Source organism: Grus americana, assembly GCF_028858705.1.
Source record: "Grus americana isolate bGruAme1 chromosome 34 unlocalized genomic scaffold, bGruAme1.mat SUPER_34_unloc_1, whole genome shotgun sequence".
In the NCBI taxonomy this organism is placed as follows: Eukaryota; Metazoa; Chordata; class Aves; order Gruiformes; family Gruidae; genus Grus; species Grus americana.
In genome coordinates, this window is record NW_026561320.1 from 208,820 (window position 1) to 225,432 (window position 16,613).

Genomic DNA, 16,613 nt, shown 5'->3' on the forward strand with positions numbered 1-16,613 from the left:
GGTTTTTGGGTGCATGTGTGGGATTTGGGGGTGCTTCTGGGGGTTTGGGGGTACGTCTGGGGGTTTCTGGGGTGCAGCTGGGGGGTTTTGGGGTGCAGGCGTGGGGGTTGTGGGTGCAGGTGGGGCGTTTGGGTGCTTCTGGGGATTTGGGGGTGCAGGTGGGAGGTTTGGGGTGCGGGGGGGTGTGGGTGCTTCTGGGACATTTGGGGGCATCTATAGGGTTTGGGGGTGCATCTGTGGTTCCCAGGGGTGCATGCGGGGTTTTGGGGTCCCCCCCAATGGGGTGCAGGCAGGGGGATTATGGGGTGTCCACCCCCCCCCCCCCCAGCAGATGTGTCCGTCCCCCCAGACCCCCTCATCCCACTGTTTTTTGGGGACCCCCCCCACTTGCATTAAGCATTTTTGGGGTGCCCTGGCTGGGGGAGGGGGGGGGGCAGCACCCCAACATTCCCCCCCCCAGGGGAGGGGATGCTCAGGGCACACAATCCCTCCTCCATGGGGTGCCCCCCCTAAGAATCTTTCGGGGTACAGGCAGTGCCCCCCCCCCCAATTTTGTCCCGTGAGTTTTGAAGGTCCAAACATGGGGTTTGGGGGGGGGGGGGCAGCACCCCCCTTTTTTTTGGGGGGGGGGGGAGCAGGATTCCTGCAGCCCCCCCCCGCCCTGGGAACAGCGCTGGGGCGGGGGGGGGGGGGGGGCACTTCCTGGCCAGATGTTCCCAACATCTGGACTGGTCTATAAACAGCTGGCGGGGGGGGGGGGGGGCTGTCCCGTGGGTGTGTCGTGGGCACCCCCCCCCCCTCGTGTCATGCGTGTCCCCCCCCCACGGGGCCGGAGCAACGCTCGGCTCATGCCTAAATATGGAGCTGGCGGAGGGAGGCAGGCAATGCTGGGGGGGGGGGGGTGTTGGGGGGTTTTTTTTGGGGGGGGGGGGGCCCCAAAATTTTTTGGGGGGGTCCCCACCACACTCCACCCCCACCCATGCGACGCAGCGAGGTTTTATTTCGGGGGGGGGGGGGGGTTAAAGGATTTACACGGTGGGTGGGCTTAAATACTGTACAGCGGGTGCTGGGGGGGGGGGGGTAGGACACCCCTTTATGGGTGCTGGAGGTGGGTGACACCCACCCCCCCTTCCACGATCACGCGTGGGGGGGGTGTGTGTCACGGGGGGGGTGGATTGGGATCCTCCGGGCTGGGTCTCTGGAGGACTTGTTGCTTCGGTAAACCCTTGAGTTGGGCGAGGAGCTCTCGGATGAAATCCTGCTCGGAAGCGTGTGTGTGTGGGGGGGTGGGTGTTAAAATTAAGGGTTTAATTAGGGATTAATTAGGGATTAATTAGGGACCCCCCCAAAATTAAGCCCCCCCCCCCCCCCCCAAAGCTGCTGCCAGAGATAAGCGGGGAGGAAAAGGCCCCCCCGGGGGAGGAAACCGGAGCCGAATATTTTTCCCTTTTAAAGCCCGGTTGGAACAGCCAGAGCTGGGAGAATGTTGGGGGGGGGGGGGGATGTTGGCAGCGTGTCCCCCCCCCACTCGTGTCCCCACCCCACGCGGCTCTCTCCCACCCCCGCTCCCCATGAGGCAACACCCCCCCCCCCCACCCAGCCATGGGTGCGTACCTCGGTGTCGGCAGTGCAGGACTTCAGGATGCCCTGGATGGATTTGGGGGGGGGGGATGTGTCACGCGTGTCCTCCCCACTCAAAACTCGCGTGCCCCCCCACCAAAGATAAACCCCACCTGCAGCTTCTGGGCTCGTTCTTCATCCGTCTCCAGCTCCAGGAGATCGTCAATGTTCACCTCGTCCGGCATCTCCCCCTCCTGCCACGGCGGGGGGACACACACACGACACACGGACCCTTGGGTGTGTCCCCCACCCCACGCGTGGGGGGGGGTGGGGTGTGTCCCCAAGCCCTCCATACACGTTAAGTGTCCCCAACTCCCTCCCCATGTGGGTTCTGGGTGTCCCAGAGCCCCCCTACATCCCCCCCACCCCCACGGTGTGTCCCCAACCCCTCCCACATGTCCCCCCACATGTCCCGCGTGTCCCCCCACGTGTCCCCAACCCCCCCCAAGTGTCCTGCGTGTCCCCAACCCCCCCATACAATCGGCATGACCCCAACCGCCCCCCTCCCCCCGCGTATCCCAGACGTCCCCCCCAAAAAAAGGGGGAGGAACCCCCAACACCTCCCCAACCCCCCCTGTGTGTCTCCGATCCCCCCCCACGCGTGTCTCCCCCCCGTGTCCCCCCGCCGAGACACACACCCCCCCCCCCCCCGTGTCCTCCCGGATAACGGGACATCTGCCGTCTCCCATCTGGCCGCCTCCCTCCCCCCATCCCCGCAGTCCTTCCGTGTCGTTCCCACGGGGGACCGAGTCCGGCACGGGGGGGGGGGGGGGGATGACGACACACGAAACCCCAGATCTGACCCGGTCCCGAGCTTCCCGGGTGGGATGTCCACTCGGGATCGGCGTTCTGCAGTCCCGGTATCGGGTACCGGTGTCGAGCATCCCGGGTGGCATCTCCACTCGGGACCAGCGTCGTGCGGGGCCGGTCCCGGGGCCACCTCTGGGTGTTCTCCAACCGGTCCCGGTCCTGATCCGGGTCCCGGGGCCACCGCCGGGTGCTGAGCAGCCGGTCCCGGTGCCGGTCCCCGGACTTATCCAGCCGGTCCCGGTGCCACCCGTGGGTCCCACCCAACAGATTCCGGTCCCGCTTGCCTGTCCCGGTGCCACCCGTGGATCCCACCCAACCGATCCCGATCCCGATATCTCGGTCTTATCCAACCGATCCCGGTGCTGAGCATCCCAGACGGGACCTACGCCCTGTAGTACCGATCCCGGTCCCGTTCCCGGTGCCGGGCATCTCTAACCGGGACCCGCGCCCTCCCTTCCCGGTCCCGTTCCCGGTGCCGGGCATCTCTAACCGGGACCCACGCCCTCCCTTCCCGGTCCCGTTCCCGGTCCCGGTGCCGGGCATCTCTAACCGGGACCCGCGCCCTCCGTTCCCGGTCCCGTTCCCGGTGCCGGGCATCTCTAACCGGGACCCACGCCCTCCCTTCCCGGTCCCGTTCCCGGTCCCGTTCCCGGTGCCGTTCCCGGTGCCGGGCATCTCTAACCGGGACCCGCGCCCTCCCTTCCCGGTGCCGTTCCCGGTGCCGTTCCCGGTGCCGTTCCTACCCGTCCCCGGTAGAGCTCCTCCAGCCTCCCGTCGATCCATTGCTCGGTATCCAGCCGCCGCTGCAATTCCCGCCGGTTGTACTTGACCGTGACCCTGGCCGGTCGCCGTTGGAGTCCGGGACTGCGGGTTGGGGGTTGGGGTCTTCGGGTACCGAGGGAACGACCCGGGGAACCCCCCCGCCCCTGCCGCCGCCCCACGCGGTTCGCCGCCATCGCTCGGGACGCGGTACCGGGAGGGGGGGGGGGGGGGAGGATTGGGGGGGGAGGGGCCAAGGGATGGCGGGGGGAGGGGGCGGGCTCGCCCGAGAGCGGGGGAGGGGCTGTGGCAGGGTCCCCTCCACCTCCCCCTATAGCTGCTCTAACCCTATAGCCCCTATAGCGCCCTATAGCACCCACTGCTGCTGTGAACCCTATAGCCCCTATAGCGCCCTATAGCGCCCACAGCTCCCCTAACCCTATATAGCCCCTATAGAACCCACAGCTCCCCTAACCCTATAGCCCCTATAGCACCCTATAGCACCCACTGCTGCTGTGAACCCTATAGCCCTTATAGCGCCCTACAGAACCCACTGCTTCCCTAACCCTATAGCCCCTATTGCACCCTATAGCACCCACAGCTCCTGTGAACCCTATAGCCCCTATAGAACCCACTGCTTCCCTAACCCTATAGCCCCTATAGCGCCCTATAGCACCCACAGCTCCCCTAACCCTGTATAGCCCCTATAGCACCCTATAGAACCCACTGCTGCTGTGAACCCTATAGCCCCTATAGCACCCTATAGAACCCACTGCTTCCCTAACCCTATATAGCCGCTATAGCACCCTATAGCACCCACAGCTCCTGTGAACCCTATAGCGCCCTACAGAACCCACTGCTTCCCTAACCCTATATAGCCCCTATAGAACCCACTGCTTCCCTAACCCTGTAGCCCCTATGGCACCCTATAGCACCCACAGCTCCCCTAACCCTATAGCCCCTATAGCACCCTATAGCCCCTATAGCACCCTATAGAACCCACAGCTCCCCTAACCCTATAGCCCCTATAGCACCCTATAGCACCCACAGCTCCTGTGAACCCTATAGCCCCAACAGCTCCTGTGAACTCTATAGATCCTATAGCACCCTATAGCACCCACAGCTCCCCTAACCCTATAGGCTCTATAGCACCCACTGCTCCCCTAACCTTATAGCCCCCTATAACACCTATAGCACCTACAGCTCCCCTAATCCTACAGCCCCCTATAGCACTCACAGTGCTCACCTAACCCTATAGCCCCTATAGCGCCTGCAGTTCCCCTAACCCTATAGCTCCTATAGCACTCACAGCTCCCCTAACCCTATGGCCCCCCAGCTCCCCTAACCCTATAGCTCTCTACAGGCCCCTATAGCCCCCTCCAGCTCCCCTAACCCTATAGCCCCTATACCACCCTCTACCTCCGGCTTCCCGACGGGCGCCATGCAGCACTTTTTCCCGCGCCGCATGCAAACGAAGGGGCGGGGCTTTTGGCAGCTGCGCCCTGACAGGCGGGGCCTGAGTCCGGGGGCGGGGCCTGTACACGAGGGGCGGGGCCTGTACACGAGGGGCGGGGTTTTGGCGAGGGAGGCGTGGCTTGGCGAGGGGGGCGGGACGCACCTGTGCGTCGCGGGACGGGAGGGGCGGAGCTTAGCGGAGGGGAGGGGCGCACCTGTGTGACGCAGGCGGGCGGGGCGCACCTGTGTGACGCAGTGGCGGTGGCGGCCATGGCGCCTGGGCGGCTCTTCCCGCTCCTGCTCCTGCTGCTGCTTCTGCCCGCGGCCGCCGCCGCCATCGACGCTCGGCCCGGTCCTAACGGGCCCCCCCTACTCGGTAACGGCCGCCTCCAGGCCCCGGGGCGGGGGCGGGGGGGGGGGGGCGGCGGCGGCATTTGGGGGCCTCTTGGGGGGGAGGCCGCGGCCTCCTGAGGGCCTTGGGGGGGTCCCCTGAGGGAGGGTCTCTGGGCGGGGGTGGAAGTCGCGGCCTTTGAGGGCCCTGAGGGGGTTCTGGCCTTCGGGGGGATCCCTGGGAGCGTTTTGGGGAGGTGGTCAGAGCATTGAGCGAGGGGCTTTGAAGCCCTCTGAGGGTTCCTGAAGAGGGAGGGGGGGGACACGACACCGTGGTTTTGGGGGGGCTCTGGGGGATTCTGGAAAGGGCCCTGAGAGGGTCCTGAGGGAGGTTTTGACTGGGGTCCCTGCCTTGAGGAGAATGCTCCGAGGGCTCCTGGGAAGAGAGGGGGTGTCTTTGGGAGGGGGGGGCTCTGGGGACCCTGTAAGGGCCCTGAGGGGGGGTCCTGATCTTTGAGGGGGGGGATCCCAGAGAAGGTTTTTGGGGGGGGGTCACAGCATTGAGGGAGGCGTTTTGAAGCCCTCTGAGGGTTTCTGAGGAGGGGCCGTGGCTTTGGGGGCGCCTTGGGGGACTCTGTAAGGGTTGTGGCCTTTGGAGGGGAGAATCGGGCCTTGGAGGGGTGAGCCTGAGGCCTGTGGGGTCACAGCATCAGGGGAGGGTCTCAGAACCACTCTTGGGGGGACTCTGGCCTTTTTTTTTGGGGGGGGGTGTCTCTGAGGGGGTCGTGACCTCAGGGGAAGGGTCTGAGCAGGGTTATGGCCTCAGGGAGCGACTCTGGGGGGAATAGAAAAGGGGTTTCCATCTCCCCCCCCCCCCCCAAAAGCCGCCATGCCGTCACTCCTTCTGCTCCAAACTTCCTCCTCGCCACGAGGAAATCCAACCCAAGCCCTCCCCAAGGGCCCGGGGTTGGTTTATGGGGGTTCAAAGCACCCCCAGCTTTGGGGGAGAACACACAAATTCAGCACCCGGTCCCTTCCCTACGGTCCCTCGGGATGAAGCGGCAGCTTTTTCCCCGGCAAAAATCCAGATCCCGGTTATCCCGACTGACCCCGGAGAGCGGCCAGGAGCCCTTGAGGGAACGAGTTCACTCGGTCACTGCCCTTAAATCTCCGTAAACAGGAAACGACTTGCACTTTTAAACCGACTTCGTTACCTTGGTGGCTTAACGAGGAAGAAATTTGGGCCTTTTCCAGGCTGCTGGAGTCTGATCCCGCTGGGATTTTCTCTTCCTGAGCCAAAAATGGGGCTTTTGGGGGTTGTTTTGGTTTTTTTTTTAAACGCATTTCATCACTTTCAGCTGGAAATCGAGTCCCAGCTGGATAATTTTGCAGTGTTGTGGTCGCTGGCCTGGCAAATCCGTGTGCCGCCAGCTCTTCCCCCCCCCTAAACCTTGTCAGGACCCCAGGAGGCGGATTAATTTTTGGGGGGCAGCACATAGAACCCCCCCCCAAACCTCCTTGTGGCTCTCAGGGGCTGCGCCCCCACCCCACGATCCCATTCGGGGTCCCCCCCATCTCCCGGCTTCTGCCTCGTGCCAGGAATCGGTGCAGAGCCGGGTTGCCGGGCTGGTAAATCCCTTCCAAAACCGGTGGGGTTGCTTCAGCCCCCCCCAAAAATTGGAGGAAAATGGGGTTTGTCACTGTTTAACGTCTTTTTTTTTAATGCTGGCAGAGCTCTGCTCGCTGCCCAAGGTGGTGGGACGGTGCCGGGCCTCGATGCCGCGGTGGTGGTTCAACGTCACCGTCGGCTTGTGCCAAAGCTTCGTCTTCGGTGGTTGCGAGGGAAACGCCAACAATTTCCCGACGGAGCGGGAATGTCGGGAGAGTTGCGTCCTCGGAGGGGGTGAGGTCACCGCGGCGTTTGGCTGCAGGGCGGGGGGGGACACACGACACGCGTACGGTGCCGATCCTGTCCCCGGGGAGATCCCGGTGATCGTCGCTGTGAACGCCGCCGCAGCCCGGTTTTGGGGGATCCCTTGCCCAAATTCCTCCTCCCGGGAGGCTTTAACACTAAATTTGGTGTCAAACACCTCAAAAATAGTCAATTTGGGGGGTTATTTTGGGGGTTTTTATTGGTTTGGTGTCAAAAAAGACCAAAATAAGCCACCAGATTGGGTCATTTTGGGTTATTTTATTGTTTTGGTGCCTCCCTGCCCCATTTGGCTTATTTTGGGTTTTTTCTTTACTGTTTTGGCATCAAATACTCCAAAAAAACCCACCAAATTTCATTATTGTTTTGGTGCCAAAAAAACCCAAGATAACCCACTTAATTGGGCTATATTTGGGTTTTTTTATTATTGTTTTGGTGAAAAAAAACAACCCCAAATAACTCACCAAATTGGGTTATTTTAGGGTTTTTTTTTTAAACTGTTTTGGCAGCAAACACCCCAAAATAACCCCCCAAATCGGGCTGGTTTGGGGGTTTTTGTGACTGTTTCGGCATCAAACACCTGCAAACAACTCACCAAATTGGGTTATTTTTACTGTTTCGGTGCTGAAACCCCCCAAATAACTCACTAAATTGCGTCATTTTGGGTTATTTTATTGTTTTGGTGCCAAAACCCCCCAAATAATCCACCAAATTGGCTTATTTTGGGATTTTTTTGCTGTTTTGGCATCAAACACCCCCAAACAACCCACCAAATCGGGTTATTTGGGGATTTTTTTTACAGTTTTGGTGCCAAAATCGCTCAAATAACCCACCAAATTGGGCTATTTTGGGTTTTTTAAAATCGTTTTGGCCCCAAACACCCCAAAATAACCCACCAAATTGGGTAATTTGAGGGGGTTTTTTTTACTGTTTTGGCCTCCCCGCCCCAAATAACCCCCCAAATTCCATTCTTTTCTTCTTTTGGTGCCACCCCCCCCTCCAAACCACCCCACAAATTAATTTTGTGGGGTTTTTTTTAATCATTTTCCCCAGCTTCGAGGAAACCCGAACATCACTCCAAGCAGACCGACTCCACCTACGACGGTAAAACCTCACGGCTCCGCTCGGCGCTGCCGAATCCCTCTCCCCCCCCGCCTCGGGCAGCGCCGGGAGAATTTTGAGGGGCGCTCAGCACCCACCGTACCCTTTTCCTTCCCTCCCCTGCACCCCCAGAATCCTGCACCGTCCCCCGAGTGACGGGTCCGTGCCGTGCCTCCTTCCTCCGCTGGTATTACAACCCGGCAAACCGAACCTGCCGTCAATTCATCTACGGCGGTTGCCGGGGAAATAAAAACAATTACCAAAACGAAGAAGAATGTTTGAACCGTTGCGTCATCAAACCAGGTGAGCGACAAGGCGACCGTCCCCAAAATGTCCCCAAGGGCCACCCTGTCCCCTCCTGCCCCCCACCCTGTCTCACCCCGTTTTCTCTCCGCGCAGAAAATCCCGGCGACGCCGGTGACGATTTCCACCGCGATTTCCTCTCTACCAAAGGTAAGCGACCGGCACAGGGCGCACGCGCGCTCCGGTCCCCGCCGCCCTCGGGAACATCGGTGACATCATTATTTATTACTTTTTGGGGGGGGTGTCACCCCACAGCGTTGGCATTGGGGGTGCTCCTGGCCGTCCTGGCCGCTATTTTATTGGGTTACGTCACTGACGTCACCATCAAGACGTGCCGGAAAAGACCGGAGATGCCGGGAACGGGAATGGGATGGAGCCCCGGCGACGACAAGGAATATCTGATGAGCAACGCCTACACCCTCTGAGGGGGGGGGGCACCCCTTTTTTGTGACACCCCCCCCCAAAATGACTTCTCTGGTGCATTTTGGGCACCTCGCTTGTTCTTTATAATTATTTTTCGGGGTTTGTTTGGTTTTTTAATTCTTTTGTAGAAAAAAAGGGGTGGGGGGGGGGGGTAAAGCTTCTTCCGCCCCCCCCCGGCCCCATGGGGGGGTTCTCCCCCTTCCTGGCTATTCCCACTCGGATTCAGCGGCGGGCTGGGATCAGTGATTTTTGGGGGGTTCCCAGTCATTTTTGGGGGGGTCCCAGTGATTTTAGGGGGTCACCCTCTCCTTGCTTTTGGGGTGGGGGGCACGCGGTGGGGGGGGGGGGGGAAATGTTTGTGATCGTTGTATTGAATCAACTGGATTTAGGGGTTAATTTTGGGGTTCCGGGGTTTTTTTTTATACGTTAAAGGGTTTAATTATTTTTTTTCTGAATAAAGGGAGATTGAACCACGCTGGGGGGGGCTTGGGATTCTTGGGGTGGGTAGGGGGCACCCCAAAATCACCTGGGGGGGGGGGCTCAGAGGCTCAGACATGGGGGGGGAAGCTCTGATGGGGTTGGGACCCCCACATTTCTTTTTTTGGGGAGGGCCCCCAAAATTGTGGGTCTGGGTGCCTGTAGTTGTTGCGGGGGGTGGCGCTGGCACTCCCTCCTGTGTGTCATGTTCCCCCCAGCACCCTAAATCTGCCAGCTCAGCAAAAATACCCCACCCTGTGACCCCACCCTGGCGCCAGACACACCCTGGGGGGGTGGGGGGGGGTGGCAGTTGGGGTTCCCCCTATTTTCTGCCCCCCCTGACCTGTTGGGGAAAATTGGGGTGGGGGGGTGGGGAGATAAGGGACTGAACTGTCCCCGTTTTGGGGACCTTGCCCCTCCACCCATGCAAATACACCCCCAAATTACTTGGTTCCGGCCCCCCCCCCCCCCCCCAAGAGGCACCACCCAGGGCAAAGTCCCCCCACCCTGCCCCACGCACCCATAAAAACTGGGGGGGCCCCGGCCGGCGCCGCAGCCGCTGGCAGCTCCCTCCCGCCATGGACAAGCAGCACAAGGAACCGGGCAAGAAGCACAAGGTGAGGGGGCTGCAGGGGGACTCCCAAACCTGGGAACCCCAAAACCTGGGTGGGGGGCACCCTAAATCCCTGCTAACTTCTTCCCCCCCCCCCCCCCCCCCCCCAGGATGGCCACTCCTCTGACTCCTCCAGTTCCAGCTCCAGCTCTGACGACGAGAGGAAGGTAAGGACAGACACCCCCCTGCCTGCCGTGCCCCCCCTGCACCCCAAAAACTTGCTGGGGGGGAGACAGGCAACCCTGGGGGCCCCCATACACCCCCTTAACCCCCCCCCTTTACCCCCCCCCCCCAGCACCACCCCGGCCACGAGCACAAGAAAAAGGAGAAACTGCACAAGAAATCCAAGGAGAAGGAGAAGAAAAGGCACTGAGGGGGGAGGGACAGGAGGTGACGGGGGGCAGGAGGTGACAGGGGGGTGACAGCATGCCCCCCCTGACCTGCCATGGGGGTGACAACACACCCCCCCCCCCAACCCGCCATGGGGTGTCACCTATGCCCCCCCCCTTTCCCAATAAAGAGCTTAAAGGCGTCACCGGAGTAAAGTCCATGGTCGTCACACCCTGGTGGCACTGGGTGGGGACAGAGGGGACAAGACCCCCCCCCTCCCGGGGGGGGCTCCCTGCACCCCAAAATCGGGGGGGATGACACAACAGCCGTGGGGGGGGGGTGGTGGGAAGGTGACCCCAAAATCTGGTGGCTTTAGCTGGGGGCAGGGGGGTGACCCCACAACTGCTTGCTGCACCCTGTTATATTGAAGGGGGGGCATGTGACATCGAGGGGGGGCTCCCCACTATCCAACCCCCCCAAAAAGCAGGGTAACCCCCCAAAAAAAGCAGGGTAACCCCCCCCCCCAAAAAGCAGGGTGCAGACACCGCACGCACATCACGCTCCTCAGGCAGCGTTTATTGAAGCAGCCGAGGGTGAAGGGAGGTTCGGGGTGGGGGTAAAGTTGGGGTTCAGGGGGGGTAAAGTTGGGGTTCGGGGGGTCCCCCCCTCACCTGAGGAGGTGGTAGGTGAGCCAGTACATGAAGAGGGGCTGGGCGGCGGCGATGGCCATGGTCAAGTACATCCGCAGCTGGTTCTTGGCCCCCCGCACCAGCACCCCCTCGGCCGCCGCCTCCGACAGCAGCTTCAGCCGCAGCGTCCTGATCTTGTTGGGGGGAAGAAAACAGTAAAAAAAAAGGGGGTGACCCCCCCCCCCCGATTACACCCCCCCCCTTTTTTTCCACCCTCTCTTTACCATGAAGACGAAGATGCTGAGGCAACACCAGCTCAGCACCACGTAATAACCGGTCCGGCCGAAGAGGAGCCCGGAGAGGAGGCCGATGATCATCCTGCCGCCACCAAAACGGGGGGGGGGGATTATCGGGGTGCAGCCCCCCCGAAAATAAAAACAACCCCCAAACCAACAAACTAGCCCCCCCTAAAAGAAAAAAAAAAAAAACAAACCACCCTCTCACCCCACGTATTTGTAGCCGGCGAAGGCAAGGAGGTCGATGGTGGTGAGGTCGGTGTTGACGGTGACGAGGTAGAGGCTGAGGAGGACGGCCAGCACCTCTACGATCAGCCACGCCAGCGCCGAGCTCGCCTGCAAGCCCAGGCTGTCGGGGGAGAATCTGGGGAGGGGTGTGGGGTGTTCAAATTTGGGGGGGGTCCTCAGCTTTCCCTGCACCCTGGTTTTTTTTTGGGGGGGGGGGGGGGGGGGGGGGGGGGGTGCTTGGGGACGGCGGCCTCACCTGTTTTGGGTGCCCAGCGCCAAGCCGGCGACGAGGATGTAGGTGATGAAGGCCATCGCTGCGGGGGGCCAACGGGAGATGTACATTATCGGGGTGCGGGGGGGAGGTGGGGAGTCCCTGGGGCAGGGGGGGGGGTCCCCCCGGGGCTGGAGGGGGGGGGGTCGGTCCCCAGTGCGGGGTACCCACATACCCGGGATGTAAAGATCGGGGGCGTTGACATCAAAGCGAGGGGCTACCGGGGCGTCCTGCTGGTACCTCACCTGCCAGTCCTGGGGGGGCGGAGGACACACATAGAGGGTTTGGGCCCCCCCCTGCCCTCCCGGGGCTCCGGTAACACTCCCGGTACCGGCCCGCCCCCCCCCCCGCTTCCCCTCACCTGATGCACGAAGGGGAAGATGAGGAGCCCCAGCTTCCTGCCCACGTAGACGGTGTCCACGGCGAAATAATACTTCAGCCTCCCCACCGGGATGAACCGATCGAGCTGCGGAAGGGACGAGAGGAGTTAAAAAACCGCGTGGGGTCCCGGTAACCGGTCACGCAGCCTCTTCCCACCTCACCCACGCGGTGCCACTCACGTTACGATCCACGATGTCACGGCCCTGGTTGGCCAGGCTGGTACCGTAAGCCACGGCCAGGCTGGATACCGGCTCACCCAAAAACGAAGCGGGCGGTGGATACGGAGAAGAGGAAGAAGCGGCTACCGGCGGTACCCCGTAGCCCCGGCCCGGGTGGGTCCCACCGCCTCCCGTCGCGCTGGTATCATCGAAGAGAGGGTGAGGATCCGCCATACGCGGCGCCGCCGCCGGGACCCGACGTTTGGGGGCTGCGGGGGAGAAGAAGGGGTGAGGCCGGGGAGGGGGAAGGGGACCGGGACCGATCGCTTCCCGCCCCCCCCCTCCACTCACGGTGCCGCGCCGCCCCGTCCAGCTCCATCCCGCTGCCGCGTCTCCTCACTTCCGCTTCCGTCAGCTGGCGCGTCACATGCTTTCCCCTCCCCACCCACCCCAGAACGCGGCGCTGATTGGTCCCTCTGACGGAAGTCGTTGGCGCCGCGGCCCGGCAACCCCTTCTGGCTGTTTGCCCCAAGCTCTGACAGGTGACCGGAAGCGAGGAGGAACCGTGACGCCGTGCCCGGCCTCAAGATGGCGGCGCCTGCCCGGCTTTTTTGTCGCCATGGCAACGGAATAAGCTTGGGCGGGGCCTGCTGGCTCTTGGACCTGGTGGCCCCCACGATGGCCACGGTGTCCCCAAGGCCACCGTGTCACGGCCCACGGGGGTGGCTGTGGGGTCCCCAGGGCCACCGGGTCACAGCTGTGGGGTCCCCAGGGCCACAGCGTCATGGCCACAGGGGTAGCCGTGGTGGCCATGGTGTCCCCAGAGCCACCAGGTCATAGCCACCCGGGGGTGGCCATGCTGGCCACGGCGTCCCCAGGGCCGCTGTGTCACAGCCCACGGGGGCAGCTGTGGGGTCCCCAGGGCCACCGAGTCACGGCCATAGAGCTGGCTGTGGTGGCCGTGGGGTCCCCAAGGTGATGGTGTCATAGCCATGGGGCTGGCTGTGGTGGCCATGGCGTCCCCGGGGCCACAGTGTCCCCAGAGCCACCAGGTCATGGCCACGGGGGTGGTCGTGGTGGCCGTGGCGTCCCCAGGGTCGCTGTGTCATGGCCACAGGGGTGGCCGTGGGATCCCCAGGGTCACGGTGTCATGGCCATGGGGGTGGCCGCGGTGGCCGTGGCGTCCCCAGAGCCACCAGGTCATGGCCACGGGGGTGGTCGTGGTGGCCGTGGCGTCCCCAGGGTCGCTGTGTCATGGCCACGGGGGTGGCCGTGGGATCCCCAGGGTCACGGTGTCATGGCCATGGGGGTGGCCGCGGTGGCCGTGGCGTCCCCAGGGCCACCGTGTCCCTTGGGTGTCACCGTCCCTGCAATCCACGAGCTCCATGGTGGCCGGGCAGGGGTCACCCCATCCTTGTCCCCACCCACCCAGGACCGCCCCCCCCCGTGGGTGTGGGTGTCGTCCCCCCCCATCCGTGTGTCCGTCCCCCCCCAGACGTCACCGCGGCGCTGGCAGGAGGAAACTGCGGGTCCCGTGGGAGCGCGTGACGGTCCCGTGACCCGGATGGGCGCTGGCAGCGGGCGGACACCCCGTCTGTCTGGGGGGGGGGGCTGCCCCCCGCCTTGACCTCGTGCCTGCTGACCAGTCAGCCCAGTTACACCCCGGTACTGGGCACCCCAGTTGTACCCCGGCATCCCAGTTACCCCCTGTCACTGGTCACTCCAGTTCCCCCCCCGTTACTGGTCTCCCCAGTCCCCCCGTTACTGGTCACCCCAGTTGTACCCCAACATCCCAGTTACCCTGTCACTGGTTGCCCCAGTTACCCCATCACTGGTCTCCCCAGTCCCCCCCATTACTGGTCACCCCAGTTACCCTGTTACTGGTCACCCCAGTTGCACCCCAACACCCCAGTTACCCCGTCACTGGTCACCCCAGTTCCCCCCGTTACTGGTCGCCCCAGTTGCACCCCAACACCCCAGTTACCCCATCACTGGTCACCCCAGTCCCCCCCATTACTGGTCACCCCAGTTACCCTGTCACTGGTCACCCCAGTTGCACCCCAACACCCCAGTTACCCTGTCACTGGTCTCCCCAGTCCCCCCATTACTGGTCACCCCAGTTACCCCGTCACTGGTCACCCCAGTTCCCCCATTACTGGTCGCCCCAGTTGCACCCCAACATCCCAGTTACCCCATTACTGGTCACCCCAGTCCCCCCCGTTCCACACACCCCCCCCCGGTGCCACCCCCGGGGCGGTTCCCGGGGTGATGGACGGCGGCGGGGGGGCGGGGGGGGGCGATGTCGGTACGACCGGAATCCACGGTGATGGGCGCGGTGCGGGGCCGGGACCGGGGCTCCCGGACGTTGCGGTGAGGGAACCGAAGGAAAAAAAAAAAAAAAAACCAAAAAAACCGGGGCGACGCGGGGAGGGGGTAGGGCGGGCGAGGGGGGGGGGGGTGGCAAGAAAAAAAACAACCCCCCCCCCAAAAAAAAAACCCCAAAACCGGGACCGGAGGCTACGGTGAGGGGCGGCGGGGCGATGGGACGCGGCGCGGTGCTGCTGGCGGGCGCCTACGCGGGGTGGCTGCTGCTGGGAGCGCTGGGATTGTGGGGGTTGGAGGGGACCCCCGGGTCCCCCCGAACCCCCCGACCCTCCCGGAACCTCAACGGCTCCGAGTGGGACTTCGCCACCTCCCTCCTCTTCGTCACCACCCTCCTCACCACCGTGGGTAAGGCCGGGCCCCTCCGGGCACCCCAGGGTGCCTGGGTGTGCCCTGTCCCCCCCGCCCCCCCCCCCCCGCACCCCAGAATCCTCCTGCACCCCTGGACCAACCCCCTGTGCACCCCAGGACCCCCCTCCCTTCCGTGCACCCCAGAATCCCTGGGCACCCCGGGACCGTCCTGCACCGCAGGACCCCCCCCGTGCACCCCAGAATCCCTGTGTGCACCCCAGAACCCCCCTGCACCCCAGGCCTCTCCGTGCACCCCAGCACCCCCCCTACACCCCAGCACCCCCCTGCACCCCAAGACCTCCCTGCACCCCATGATCCCCACAACCGCTCTACACCCCAGCACCCCCCCTACACCCCAGCACCCCCCCTACACCCAAGACCCCCCTGCACCCCAAGACCTCCCTGCACCCCAAGACCCCCCAGCACCCCATGATCCCCAGCACCCCCCTACACCCCAGCACCCCCCCTACACCCCAAGACCCCCCTGCACCCCAAGACCTCCCTGCACCCCATGATCCCCAGCACCCCCCTACACCCCAGCACCCCCCCTGCACCCCAAGACTCCCCAGCACCCCATGATCCCCACAACCGCTCTACACCCCAGCACCCCCCTACACCCCAGCACCCCCCCTACACCCCAAGACCCCCCCCAGCACCCCATGATCCCCACAACCGCTCTACACCCCAGCACCCCCCTACACCCCAGCACCCCCCCTACACCCCAAGACCCCCCCCAGCACCCCATGATCCCCACAACCGCTCTACACCCCAGCACCCCCCTACACCCCAGCACCCCCCCTACACCCCAAGACCCACCATGCCCCCTCCAAGACTACACCCCACCACCACCACCCCATACTCCCTCCCACCCCCCCCCCAAACTCCATCCCCTGGGTGGGGGGCACCCCACTAACCCCCCCTTTCCCCCCCCCCCCAAAAGGTTACGGCTCGGTGGCCCCCCTCTCAGCGGCCGGCAAAGCCTTCTGCATGGCCTACGCCGTGGTGGGCGTCCCCATCACCATGTTGACCTTGACCGCCGCCGTCCACCGTTTGACGGGTCCGTTGGTCGACCGGCCCCGGTTGTACCTACAGGCGCGTTGGGGCTACAGCCGGCGCGGAGCAGCTCGCGCCCACTTCGTCATTTTGGTTGGGGTCACTTTGGGGGTGTCGGTGCTTCTCCCTGCCGTTGGGTTTTACGTTCTTGAAGGTACCTGGACCTACTTGGACGCCGTCTACTTCTGCGTCATCTCCCTCTGCACCATCGGGTTGGGGGATCTCGTGCCGGCGGAGCAACCGGGTCAACCGTTGAGGCAACTCTACCAAGTAGCCGTAGCCGGTGAGTGGAATTTGGGGGGGGGGGATGTTCAGGGGCTCGGAACCCCCCAAATTGAAAGCTCTCGGTTGAGTTCTTGATGTCTTGTCCCACCACCGCCAGCGTATCTGCTGTTGGGGTTGACGGGCGTCTTGCTGTTGGCGCGGACCTTCCGTCGCTTGGCCGAGCTCCACGGCGTCGCCAGCGGCATCTTGTCACCGGATGGAGCCGTCGAAGAAGAAGACGCCGGGTTGTTGGAAGGGACGAAGGGTGGGGAGAAACCAACCCGGGGGGGACACGGTGGAAGGGGTTCCGTCAACGGGTAGCACCCGTGACACCCCTGGGTGGGGACGTTGGGGGACACCGGGTGTGGGGAGGACAATAAAGGGGTGCCCAAAGCTTCACCGTGGTCACCCCATGGGGTGGTGGTTTGGTTTTTTTGGGGGGTGATGAC

At 63.4% G+C, this 16,613-nt stretch overlaps 4 protein-coding genes and 1 long non-coding RNA gene across 5 annotated transcripts; 3 read left to right on the forward strand and 2 right to left on the reverse strand.

Moving 5' to 3' along the window:
* Positions 1-969: 969 nt before the first annotated feature.
* PPP1R14A (protein phosphatase 1 regulatory inhibitor subunit 14A) lies at positions 970-3,417 on the reverse strand. The gene is made up of 4 exons (XM_054811420.1): positions 3,174-3,417; positions 1,734-1,814; positions 1,615-1,647; positions 970-1,258 (listed from the first exon to the last, which is right to left on the reverse strand). The coding sequence occupies exons 1-4, from the start codon at positions 3,384-3,386 to the stop codon at positions 1,160-1,162; spliced, it is 426 nt and encodes a 141-aa protein (XP_054667395.1). The 5' UTR covers positions 3,387-3,417; the 3' UTR covers positions 970-1,159.
* A 1,445-nt stretch (positions 3,418-4,862) lies between these two features.
* SPINT2 (serine peptidase inhibitor, Kunitz type 2) lies at positions 4,863-9,205 on the forward strand. Its single transcript, XM_054811438.1, has 6 exons — positions 4,863-5,020; positions 6,707-6,877; positions 7,958-8,008; positions 8,138-8,308; positions 8,405-8,458; positions 8,564-9,205. Exons 1-6 carry the CDS (start codon positions 4,915-4,917, stop codon positions 8,731-8,733), a joined length of 723 nt encoding a protein of 240 aa, XP_054667413.1. The 5' UTR covers positions 4,863-4,914; the 3' UTR covers positions 8,734-9,205.
* A 91-nt stretch (positions 9,206-9,296) lies between these two features.
* On the forward strand, positions 9,297-10,347 carry LOC129200155 (uncharacterized). The gene is made up of 3 exons (XR_008574815.1): positions 9,297-9,825; positions 9,932-9,988; positions 10,117-10,347. It is a non-coding gene; the product is annotated as an uncharacterized LOC129200155 (long non-coding RNA).
* Positions 10,348-10,706: 359 nt separating this feature from the next.
* On the reverse strand, positions 10,707-12,545 carry YIF1B (Yip1 interacting factor homolog B, membrane trafficking protein). The gene is made up of 8 exons (XM_054811419.1): positions 12,466-12,545; positions 12,136-12,383; positions 11,937-12,041; positions 11,751-11,829; positions 11,561-11,618; positions 11,285-11,440; positions 11,065-11,158; positions 10,707-10,974 (listed from the first exon to the last, which is right to left on the reverse strand). The coding sequence occupies exons 1-8, from the start codon at positions 12,491-12,493 to the stop codon at positions 10,819-10,821; spliced, it is 924 nt and encodes a 307-aa protein (XP_054667394.1). The 5' UTR covers positions 12,494-12,545; the 3' UTR covers positions 10,707-10,818.
* A 2,085-nt stretch (positions 12,546-14,630) lies between these two features.
* Positions 14,631-16,485, forward strand: LOC129200148 (potassium channel subfamily K member 6-like). The gene is made up of 3 exons (XM_054811411.1): positions 14,631-14,844; positions 15,788-16,183; positions 16,283-16,485. Exons 1-3 carry the CDS (start codon positions 14,655-14,657, stop codon positions 16,483-16,485), a joined length of 789 nt encoding a protein of 262 aa, XP_054667386.1. The 5' UTR covers positions 14,631-14,654.
* The last annotated feature ends 128 nt before the right edge of the window (positions 16,486-16,613 follow it).

What these genes read in the sequence shown, in the direction of transcription:
- PPP1R14A (XM_054811420.1), bottom strand. Translation starts at nt 3,386, where the DNA reads ATGGCGGCGAACCGCGTGGGGCGGCGGCAGGGGCGGGGGGGTTCCCCG. An exon ending in AACGAGCCCAGAAGCTGCAG is followed by an intron (nt 1,648 to 1,733) that starts GTGGGGTTTATC and finishes AAATCCATCCAG; the next exon opens with GGCATCCTGAAGTCCTGCAC. An exon ending in CCTGCACTGCCGACACCGAG is followed by an intron (nt 1,259 to 1,614) that starts GTACGCACCCAT and finishes GCTTCCGAGCAG; the next exon opens with GATTTCATCCGAGAGCTCCT.
- SPINT2 (XM_054811438.1), top strand. Translation starts at nt 4,915, where the DNA reads ATGGCGCCTGGGCGGCTCTTCCCGCTCCTGCTCCTGCTGCTGCTTCTG. An exon ending in GAGTTGCGTCCTCGGAGGGG is followed by an intron (nt 6,878 to 7,957) that starts GTGAGGTCACCG and finishes CATTTTCCCCAG; the next exon opens with CTTCGAGGAAACCCGAACAT. An exon ending in CGATTTCCTCTCTACCAAAG is followed by an intron (nt 8,459 to 8,563) that starts GTAAGCGACCGG and finishes GTCACCCCACAG; the next exon opens with CGTTGGCATTGGGGGTGCTC.
- YIF1B (XM_054811419.1), bottom strand. Translation starts at nt 12,493, where the DNA reads ATGGAGCTGGACGGGGCGGCGCGGCACC. An exon ending in TCTTCCCCTTCGTGCATCAG is followed by an intron (nt 11,830 to 11,936) that starts GTGAGGGGAAGC and finishes CCGCCCCCCCAG; the next exon opens with GACTGGCAGGTGAGGTACCA. An exon ending in GCCGGCTACAAATACGTGGG is followed by an intron (nt 11,159 to 11,284) that starts GTGAGAGGGTGG and finishes TGGTGGCGGCAG; the next exon opens with GATGATCATCGGCCTCCTCT.
- LOC129200148 (XM_054811411.1), top strand. Translation starts at nt 14,655, where the DNA reads ATGGGACGCGGCGCGGTGCTGCTGGCGGGCGCCTACGCGGGGTGGCTG. An exon ending in CACCCTCCTCACCACCGTGG is followed by an intron (nt 14,845 to 15,787) that starts GTAAGGCCGGGC and finishes CCCCCCCAAAAG; the next exon opens with GTTACGGCTCGGTGGCCCCC. An exon ending in CTACCAAGTAGCCGTAGCCG is followed by an intron (nt 16,184 to 16,282) that starts GTGAGTGGAATT and finishes CACCACCGCCAG; the next exon opens with CGTATCTGCTGTTGGGGTTG.